Genomic DNA, 10,999 nt, shown 5'->3' with positions numbered 1-10,999 from the left:
TACATAGTTTTAGGGATTAAATACCTTACAAGTGGAGCAATTAATGAGGGCAGCATAATTTTCTTATGAAAACTGACAGCATAACTTAAAAAGATAACTAAGTTACAAAAAAATTAAATAGTCATGCAATTACTTATTTGTTTATCCTTCAAACTGTTCACCTGCAGATATTTTATTTTATTTTATTTTTTTTTTGGTACCTGCAGATATTTTAAATTGGACTTACTCAGATCAATCTGGGGCTGCTCAAAAGACAAATGCTTTCAAAGGATCAGTCAACTTAGATAATTTGATGCCCAATGTTCACCATTAACTTACCTTAATGTCCCAGTTTACTACTTTGTTTCCTGTTAACCTTCCATGGAAACAATTAGTAGATAAATCAAGACAGATCGAATTTTTGCAGGCCTAAAAATAAAAGAAAAATAATAGCAAACAGCTAAGCACAATTAAGACAAAACATAACTTTATATATGGAACATTTCATCATAATTTTAAAAGGTATATAGTATACTCAATGATAAGATGCCTACAATATTAAGTTTAGTATTACTATTCTCTTTCAAAAGAATCAAGGACTAGATTCTAACACACTTACTCATAAAATGCAGGTCATTTCTGCTTGTCAACTGACAGATAAGTTTGAGCTAGAACTTACCATTCACTAACCACATAATTTAAAACTCTTTCTATTCTAAACCAGTATGTGCAAAAGAAATATTTTACTTTTTTTAAAATTCAATGTCTTAGTCCCATTAGTACAAAAATTATAATGACAGAAAAATTAAACCACTGACATAAGACACTATTTTCACCTTTTATATCACCAATAATTTTAGTCATATTCAAATTAGCTTTTTCTGCTACTCTCGAAATTGCTAAAGTTATCTGTTAACTTCCATTAAGGTTTATAAAGCAGGGAACTTCACATTTAAGTTGATTCATTAGTGCAAATTCCCACTACAAGCATTCCCATTTATAATACTGGAATGATACAACATCTGAATCCTAGTTGAGAGCTGCAACATAATTTTTACTGCTCCCCATTTTCTTTTAAAAATTAACAATTTTTAATGATAATTCAAGCCCATCCTCCTCAATTACCAACTGAAATGACAAAAGGAATAAAAATGGAATTTTAGTTCACAACATAGTTACAGCTAGGTGAACACTCCGCACATTTCCTCTGACCTTTGCAGTGTAGTGAAGAAGGACGTTACCAGGCAGGTCAGCCATGTCAGACTCTTGAAATTTCCAAGGGCTTAAACAGTTTGGACCTAAAAATTATTTATACACACACACAAACACACACGTATCATTGAATTATATATGCCCTCCTCAGTTCTGTGTAATCAGAAAGAAATTTTTAATTAGCTGTTTCAAACTTCTTATGTAATACAGTTAAAACACAGTAGCCAAAATGTACTTTATTTTTATATCATCTCCAATTTATCCAACACAAGTAAAGTTGCGGGAGAGGATTGATCAAAGTCTGCTACAGAAAAGAACTTTTATATAGCATCAAAAACTAATAAAAAATATAACAAAGTTTATATATTTATTGAAAGTAAAACAATTCAAAACTGTAAGATAAAATGGCAAAACAACCAATCAATAATGTGAATAGTTGTAATAGAAATGGAATAACAAATGAGTGGAATAACAAATAAAAAAAAGATAACTGACTTTACTAACAAAATTAAAAAAAATAAAACAAGTTAAAACAAGGTTCCAAAGCCAACACAACATTGTAAAGCAATTTTTCTCCGATTAAAAAATTAAAAATAAGGTTCCATTTTACACAAAAAATGGAGGAAACAATATTAATCATTCTATCTTAATGCAGCAGTGGTGAGTCTGGTTTACTTATTTGTTACTGGTAGACACTGTCAATTGGTATATTCCTTATGGAAACTGATTAGGTAAAATGTAATTATGAGCCATAAAAACATTCACCCACTTTAAATATTTATCCTGGGAACTTATCATAAGCAAATCCATCAAAACATGAAAAAAAATTGGTATAATAGTTCATCATATTTAATATTTGATGTTTTTATCAATATTAAAATTATAAACAATATAAATCATACATAGTGAATCCAGTGAAATATCATGTGGCCATTAAAAAAAATCACTATGAATACTATAAAACAATTATTATTCATAGGAGTAAAATTTTATGTAGGAAAAACTAAGAGCAAAATCTAAGCTATATAGCTGTAATGACTACAATAAATGATTTATTATTAACTTGGAATTTATTGAAATTAAAGATCAACTTCAAATTTTTTTTTTTTTTTTTTAACTTCAAATGTTTTGACGTGTTTTAAAATAATGACAAGGTTCTAATACAAACTGTTAAAGTATGGACAGAGACATTCATCTCAAAACCCCATGTAATCTAAAAAGATATTTTGACAAATACTAAGCTAATTTGTAAATTTAATACACATAACTAGTTGTAGGCTTAACCCCTAAACATTCTACAAAAATACAGACATAATTTTGAAAACAGTTATGATCCAACAACAGCCAGCACCTATCTTTAAAATCAGAGCCCAAAGAAAAAAAAGGCCAAAACAAAAACTGCCTGTAATTTTATCAAAGGACTCCTTATTCTAATGCCGTCATGAATTCTTCAGATTACTGTATAAATTATAAAAAATGACAAGTCTTGAATAAGACTCATGATTTTAGAATCAATTATGTGATTTCCTATATAGACAGACTTATATTTTGTTTCATCAATGTACTAAAATCTGTCAAAAGTACTGGCAGTATCATAGATTGTATTATGTGCCTCCTGCCCAAAATTCCACAATGTGACCGCATTTGAAGATAGGGACTTAAAGGGGTAACTAAGGCCAAATGATGTCATAAGAGTCAGACCCTAATTTAATAGGGCCCCTTATAAAAAGAGGAAATACTCCCTGTGAGGATACAGCAAGAAGGCAGATACCTACAAGCCAGGAATAGAGGCTTCACAGGAAACCAAGCCTGACGAAAACCTGATCAAAACAATTCTAGCTTTCAGAAATGTGAGAAAACAGTGTTTAAGCATCCAGTCTGTGGTATTTTGTTATGGCAGACCTAACAGAATAACACAAAAAGTATTACTGATGATCTTTGAAATATTTTCCAATGTTTGCTTTATTTATGCCTACCAAAAATGGTACGTACATGCTAAGTCGCTTCAGTCATGTCTGACTCTTTGCGACCCTATGGACTGTAGACTGCCAGGCTCCTCTGTCCATGGGATGTAGTAAAGACTACAGACTACAATTGTGTTTCTACAATACAAAGCCACACATACAAAGGAATCACATATACAGAGGACCAATTCTAAGTTATACCTGGATTTCTAACTGCATGAAAGGTCGGCACCCCTAATCCTAGAGTTGTTCAAGGGCCAACTGTATACTCTTCAGATCAAATATGTTCTCCAGAATAAATTTAGGCAACAGAAAAAAACTATTTCAATTTAATTAGGCAGTATGATGGTACATGCTCACCTGCTAAATATAATGCCTTCACCTGAGGAGGCTGCAGTGCTTCATAGAAGATGATAACGGACCCCAGCTGACCCTCCAGAGATGTGGGGCATCCCCATTCACTGTCTTGGGTTCCAGCTGATATCAATTTGGTAATCAATTTTGATTTTTCAGTTGTCCCTCCCCAGGAGGCTGAAGACAAAATTCCACCAAATGATGTCCGATGAGGAGTAATAGGAGAAGAAAAAGGTGGATCTGGGATTTGGGATGGTGGGGGAGTGGTGGTTCTTTGCCCAGCCGAACCAATGCAGCAAGAAATAAAAGGCTAAAATGTTAAGAAGCAAATAAACTTAATAAATTACACATTTGAAGAAAAACTTCATCCTCATATTTAAAATGAAACTACATAAAGTTTAGCACCACACTAAAAAAACAAAGGTTTATTTTTACTGGATCATGATGTGTGCGTTTGTGTGTACACATAAGACATTACAGAGGTTACATCTGGCCTATGGAATTTGGATGCATTACTTTTAAAACTCACTTTACATCCTTTTGTAAATTTTGAATGTTAATGAATGTATTTTTTAAAGATTTTTTTACTGTATTCTAAAATAGAGAAAACCACCTTTCTCCCTCAAAATGTATAAACAAAGAATTACACACCAGTATAATACTGTTAATTACAGGTTATCCTGAAGTGATCACTGACATGAACAACAACAAGAAATTACTGGAATTCCAGAAGGACTTGGGAAATAATCTAATCCATTCCACTATCTTCAGAAAAGGCCCTTTTCAAAAATATCCAAAGATTCTCAAATAACTTTTATAATGTTCTATAAGAATCTCCTCAGTAAATAAATTCTACCTAACTACAATATAAAAATCTAAAGTTTCTTCACTATTTTAAATTCATTGATGGCAAAGAGTCCATCATAACCATCTAAATATTTCATATATTTGGACAGCTTTATTAAACGATCATTCAGCCTGGTCTAGTCAATTTCTTTGGTTTTCCTGTCATGAGCCTTTTTTTCTTCTAAGCATTAATTACATTTGTTTCTTCCTTGAATTGTTTTTCTTTATTATATGTTAGTCTGACTTCATCTACTGATGACAGACAGGCAAACAGAATTATTACTTATTGTATCTTAGTATATAGAAAATACTAAAACTTAGAAGCACATATTTAGGATAAATAGAACCTTACATATTACATTGGAAAAATGTTCAAGAGTTCACAGTCAACTGGTTGCACAAAGAGTAGGTTAGATGTGCTTACTTCATTCATGGCAGGAAATCTCAGAGGGGCAGAGACCTTCTGCTGTCCATTGTCGTAGATATAGACAAGGCTCTGACCAAAGGGCCTTTTTCCAGGCATGTGAACAATGGTTATGTTGTGCTGGTAAAGTAAAACATATACTTGCATTAAGTCCTTGTGACAAATATTATCAGAGTATTACTACATAACTAGTTTGTGTGAACAGTAGAAGAGTAAGTTTAAGCATAACTAAATTTTGATTAAAATGATGTTGTTACAGTAAATAACAATTTTGCTTGCAGTTCTATAAAAGCACTTCTCAATATTCTAAAATATCTATACACAACTATAACATAGTACCTTTTCTGCATTTTCCAAGTCTGTGTGTATTCTTTAGAATAATTTTTTCTAATGAGAAGCATTTTACTTTTTAAGAAAAGCAACGGAAATGCATTGTTTTTAACAACCTCTGTTCTCATTTAAAATTGAAATTCAAAATCAAATTTGATTCTAGAAAACTTGAAAGAAATCATAACATTTCAATGCAATTTTTTAGCAGAAAAATTATTACTGCTGAAATTACAATTATTATCACAAATGGTATTAACTCCTTTATAAGTAAAATTTAACATGAACTCTCAAAAACTAGATGACAACACCTGATGTACATGCACCAAACTTTTTCTTTAAAGGAAAGAACCAAAAAAAAAAAAATAAATAAAAATAAAGGAAAGAACCAAGAAGTTAAATGTGATGCCCTAAAGTCTTACCCAGAGGGAATCACAGAAACTGTGGTCAGGAAGCATAACTGTTGCATATTCTCTTTTCGTGCACACTGCCACAACCAACATACCTGAATGGGTAATAAAAGCTTCAAAACCCATACCACTTCCTGTAAAAAAGCTAACAAAAATATGTATTATCAGAACTTTTGAAGTCAGCTGTCCAGTTTTATCATCACTGGGGTACCCAAAACCATAACTTCATCATGAATATCTTTATCAAACACGCTGTGGCCTACATTCTATTGTCATACCTCATCAATTCCACCTTGCCTCAGATTTTTAAATCTTAGGCACAGGTTTAGTTTAGTTAATTATAAAAAGTAGCCTTAGACACAGAATGCCATTAGCAATTGCTAACAAAACTATAAACTTTAAAATATTCAAAATTCTTCCAAATAAGATTCAGAAAGCATGAATCAAAGTCTTTAAAAACAATCACAAGGCAAGGGAGAAGAATCAAATCAATAAAACTAGAAATGAAAATGGAGAAATCACAACAGACAACACAGAAATACAAAAGATCGTAAGAGACTACTATGAGCAATTACATGCCAATAAAAGGATAACTTGGAAGAAATGGTCAAATTCTTAGAAAAGTATAACCTTCCAAAAAAATCACAAGGCATAGTAAAAATTATTAGTTACTGAAGTAACAAGTTTGGAAGCACATAGGTTTTCAGGTCCTTCATACAAAGGTATAGTAGCATCCTCAATTGAACAGAGAAATCACTAATCACTTTCAAGTTTACTATTACTTTTTCCTCCACTTTTACAATAATTTTAAGAAGGAACTTTGTGTCCAAATTAGCTTCAGAACTAGCAAAATGTTTGAATGTACAACTATTACTATGAAAACTTAAAATTAAACTGTGTACATCCTGAGGAGAGGCTTCAGATAAATTGTTGTACACATAAAAAGCAGAAACTTTGAAAAGCATTTTCCTGTTGAAGAATTACAGCAGATATTGTTAGGACAGGATCCATTTATATTCCATAACTTTTACCAGTACCTGTATAATTGTTTTCTTTTTCCTCCTTTGTTAGCGTTGCCAAGAGTCAACTGATCCTGATCTAAGCAAAACCAAGCATTGAAAGAAAAGGCAGACCCTGGCCATTTCTGTATGGAAGGCACAGAAATTCCTGCCATACTATGTGACAAATTAAAATACTGAAGGGCACTCTCTAGACTCTGTTTTCGGGCCATTGTCAGGATTGCTCGAGTTACAGGAGTGGTATAGGGGTGAGCAAATTCAGAGTCATCCACTCTTAGCAATCTCAGTAGTTGACGGATTTCTTCTGAGCTGACTGACTGACTCCCCAAGGAACCATGGAGCGCGATCAAGTTCTCAGCACAAGTTCGATGGAGGGAAGAATGGGAATTAAGGGCTTCAGTGATTCTAATTCCCATGTTTGCATTGACACAAGTAGTTCGACTCTGCCTGTTAATACAACAAATTTTTTTCAGCCAATCTGAGATGAAGATTTGCAGGTCACGGGATTCTAGCTCTGGAAGCCACTGGATAAGAAGCAAGAGAGGCTGGACATTACTAATGCCCAAAATACCCACTGAAGTGTGGTCACCCTCCACAGCCTGTAAAGCAACGTAAGAAACAAAAAATTAGACACCATCTTTGATACAAAGAAAACGGAACTTTTTCTAATAAAGCTAAAAAAACCTCACCATATTCATAAGTTCTTTAAGTAGTTCCAGCGGTGGCTGACCCAGTGATTTTAATACTTCAAACATATGTGTATAACCAATTCGTTCTTTAAATACTTCCTAAGGGAGAAGAAATTAATACATCAAAGCAGATTTTCTAAGACTGAATTTGTTAAAATATTAAAGATGTTGAACAATATTCATTTAAGTTAATTAACAATATTAAAAAGATCATGAGTTCAATATTTCTGTTTTCTTAAGTCAGATGTCTTCATCTTAAATATCAAGATTCCATATACCTTCTGGAATACAATGCTATAAAATATGTAAAACAATTGGAATTGAAAAAAATTGTGTTATAAAACTGTTCTATTACTTGCAGATTCCTTTACTTTCCTCACTTGCTCTGTTATTAGTACAGTACTACTTGAAGTCAAAATAAAAATGGAGAAAAAAATAAGGAGATTTTAGGGATAACAGGAGTCAGCAGCCTCAAAGAACTAGATTAAAGATTCCTGGCAATTTTGAGTAGTGGCCAGAAAAACACTGGGTATGGTTTTCTCTCTGTTCTTTGTATCTAAATGGTCTGAAATATCTGGAGCACGAAGTTCAATTTAATAAGCTCTAAGTCACACACATTTTTGAACTAGTGGGCACCCAAAGTCATAAAGTAAAATGTAAAGACAACCAAAAAAACCTATTGATAATAAATTGGTTCAGTAAGTTAGGCAAAAATATATACACTTATCATAAAATCAAAAGATTTTCAACAAAACAAGCATGACTGGTTAGTTGTCTCTAGAAAAGAGAATTCGTTGACTGTGGGCCAAAGACAGGGAGAAAATCTCTTTTCCAAAGGCATTTAAAAAAATAATCTTTCAATTTTAAACCATGCAATACATAATATAGTTTTAAAAATTATATTTAAAAAAACTTTGACATCATTTCAGATTTAAATTTTATAATACAGTACAGGCAATCCATTATACTCATAAACCAATTACTTAGAACTTAAAAATAATTCTTCCCTTAAGTAACTATTATAAATGGAGATTAGATTCCTATGCCAGCCTATAATAGTTGCCAAAACCTATTCAGTAGTAATTTAACCATGAGTTATTTATAGTAACACTTATATGACAAAGTCAGTCTTCTAACAAAAACCAATGGAATGCAAGAAATATGACTCAAAGCATGGCTTAGGGAACAAGGGATCATTCACTTCTGATTCTAAGAAGAATGAAATATATAAGAGGTGGTAGATAGAAAGTAAAATGGTAAAAATAATAATAGACATTTATACTTATTAAGCACTTACCATGTGCCTGGCACTCTGCTTACCAGTTTACATAGGAGATGTCACTAATCCTTAAAAGTACTCTGGGAAAACTACTAGCACAAAATCAGCATAAGTGGACTGCAGGGCAGAGTCAGTGGTAGTGAATGAGAAAGGAAAGAAAATCCTGAGGATCAGTAACTACAAACAAAGAAGTAGAATTTCCAAGGCCATCTGGAAAAACAAGTCCCAAATTGATAGGTCTATCCACATATGAAAAATGTTCAAACTGTAGGCAGTCATAAACTGACCAAATAGTGAAAGGGTGATTACTTTATTAATAAAGAAAAACTAGAATATAAATTTTAAGTCTGTAAATGCATTAATCAAATAATCTACTAAAATGATGCTTTCAACATTTTAACCCCACTGCTCTCTTCCCAATCACTGACTGATGTTGTAAAGCTCCAGAGCTTGCAGAGAGTCCTCAGTGAATAAAAAGCACTGCCCATACGTATCTGTCTTTTAAATTATCAGCAAAGTGATTCTTATGCAAAAATGAGATATTTTGTGAACTATTTCATTTTATATGTGAAACTATATGTATTATATACTTCATATATTACTTTGGGAATTACATAGTGAAAACTGGTATATCTAAGATAACCTTTTAGAGCTTGAGGACTTATGTTTTACCTTAGCAGCTGGAGATTTGTTCATTACTGCTGTCAAAGCCTGAATAGCTGATACAGCCAAACAGTCCAACTGTCCCTGAAACACCTACCAGAAAAGGGAAAAAAAGAAATTAACAAATGTATTCAAGGTTTGTATTCAGTTAGGAAACCTTTTCTCTGAAAACCTGAAAAAAATAATTATTTAACATGCAATACATTCCTCTTCCAATGAAATGGATTTCTGAAACAGCAAAACCTGTAAGACAAGTTACATACTTGACAGAAAATAAGCCATGTGTCAAAGAGAATAAGGCTACATTCACTCATTACATTAAAATGCTTTGGAAGGGGAAAAAAAAACACCAAGCTTCATACATGCTTTTTAAGTAATGGACAATCTCAAAAGGAAGGGAGGGAAGGCTATCATGATATGTTTTAATTTTCCTTCAAAAATACACTTGAAACTTTCTAGGTTAAAATTTCATTAGCATGTATAATAAGGTGTATAAAACAGTCTTGTCCCCATATTTTCCAAACCCTATTTATAAATGAATTGGTATGTGCCTATACCAATCTATCAATCACATCTGCAAACAACAAAGTACATCTATTTGTACATAAAATGCAGAATTTGAGGCAGAACAGAAAATGAAAAGTGTGTACCTATAAGCATTGTCATGTTTTTAGATGACAATCTTTAATGCCAAAAGCTGTAAGAAAAAATAAATACCATCTCCATTTTGTCTGTTTAAGCTTCATCAAAAAGAAGAAAGTGAAAGTCACTCAATCACGTCCAACTCTTTGCAATCCCATGGACTATACAGTCCATGGAATTCTCCAGGCCAGAATACTGGAGTGAGTAGCCTTTCCCTTCTCCAGGGGATGTTCCCAACCCAGGGATCAAACCCAGGCCTCCTGCAGGCAGATTCTTTACGAGCTGAGCCACAAGGGAAGCCCAAGAATACTGGAATGGGTAGACTATCCCTTCTCCAGGGGATCTTCCCGACTAGGAGTCGAACCACGGTCTCCTGCACTGCAGATGGATTCTTTACCAACTGAGCTATCAGGGAAGCCTCTATAAGAAGAGATGTGTTAAATTTCAGGGTAGTGCATTCAGAGCAAAATGAAAACAAAACCAAAATGGAATATCAATGATATAAAAAAAACTGAACATGAATGTTAATCATTGGACTTAGTCGACCACGAAAGCATAGTTTGAGGACTAGAAAGTTGTAAAAATTACCAGTCCATGAAATCTACTTTTGTGTAACATATTACTATGACTGGAAGCTCATTATCCCACATATAGAATTCCCCTTTTTCCTCCCACTAAAAATGATGTGCGTTAAAAGGGCAATGATTAAATCTTTGTCATTGTAAGCTAACCTCTACCACTTTCAGGCAAGCTATTTAAAGCTGCTGTCTTGACTTTTGTGAATGTTGTTTGTTCATTAAGCACTACTGCATAAAATAAACATGTAACAGGTGTAATAAATATCATCATATTCATTAAACATTCTGCATACAACTAAGTGTGAAAACTACTAGCACAAAGAATTTCATACAACTAAGATTTTTTTTCTAGACTCTACAGAAGAGAACTAGGCACACAGTGCCTTAATCAGGAATACTAACTGTAAACCTCTAAAAAGATAATTATAACTGATAGAGAAATACAGAAGAGCGGTTTGTAATTGATATTTCACATCCAGAAGAGAAAATAATAGATTATCACGGCTCTTTTTATACCGCAGATCTATGTATACATCTGGTCATTAAGATAATGCTAATAAAAGACATCAGGTATGTAAGCTCTCTCAGACATTCTAGGAAAGACAAAAAAGCA

The 10,999-nt window shown here is 32.8% G+C and overlaps 1 protein-coding gene across 1 annotated transcript; it reads right to left on the bottom strand.

The window, feature by feature from the left end:
- Nucleotides 1-6: 6 nt before the first annotated feature.
- On the bottom strand, nucleotides 7-10,036 carry LOC122436514 (neurobeachin-like protein 1). The gene is made up of 8 exons (XM_043460291.1): nucleotides 9,176-10,036; nucleotides 7,225-7,323; nucleotides 6,554-7,134; nucleotides 5,529-5,661; nucleotides 4,780-4,899; nucleotides 3,516-3,819; nucleotides 1,192-1,277; nucleotides 7-408 (listed from the first exon to the last, which is right to left on the bottom strand). Exons 1-8 carry the CDS (start codon nucleotides 9,197-9,199, stop codon nucleotides 310-312), a joined length of 1,446 nt encoding a protein of 481 aa, XP_043316226.1. The 5' UTR covers nucleotides 9,200-10,036; the 3' UTR covers nucleotides 7-309.
- Nucleotides 10,037-10,999: the final 963 nt, after the last annotated feature.

This window comes from Cervus canadensis, unplaced genomic scaffold (assembly GCF_019320065.1).
Source record: "Cervus canadensis isolate Bull #8, Minnesota unplaced genomic scaffold, ASM1932006v1 Scaffold_078, whole genome shotgun sequence".
Taxonomy (NCBI): domain Eukaryota; kingdom Metazoa; phylum Chordata; class Mammalia; order Artiodactyla; family Cervidae; genus Cervus; species Cervus canadensis.
This window is presented reverse-complemented; position numbering and strand designations above follow the sequence as displayed.

What these genes read in the sequence shown, in the direction of transcription:
- LOC122436514 (XM_043460291.1), bottom strand. Translation starts at nt 9,199, where the DNA reads ATGAACAAATCTCCAGCTGCTAAG. An exon ending in ACAAATCTCCAGCTGCTAAG is followed by an intron (nt 7,324 to 9,175) that starts GTAAAACATAAG and finishes CTTCTCCCTTAG; the next exon opens with GAAGTATTTAAAGAACGAAT. An exon ending in GATTTCCTGCCATGAATGAA is followed by an intron (nt 3,820 to 4,779) that starts GTAAGCACATCT and finishes TTAACATTTTAG; the next exon opens with CCTTTTATTTCTTGCTGCAT.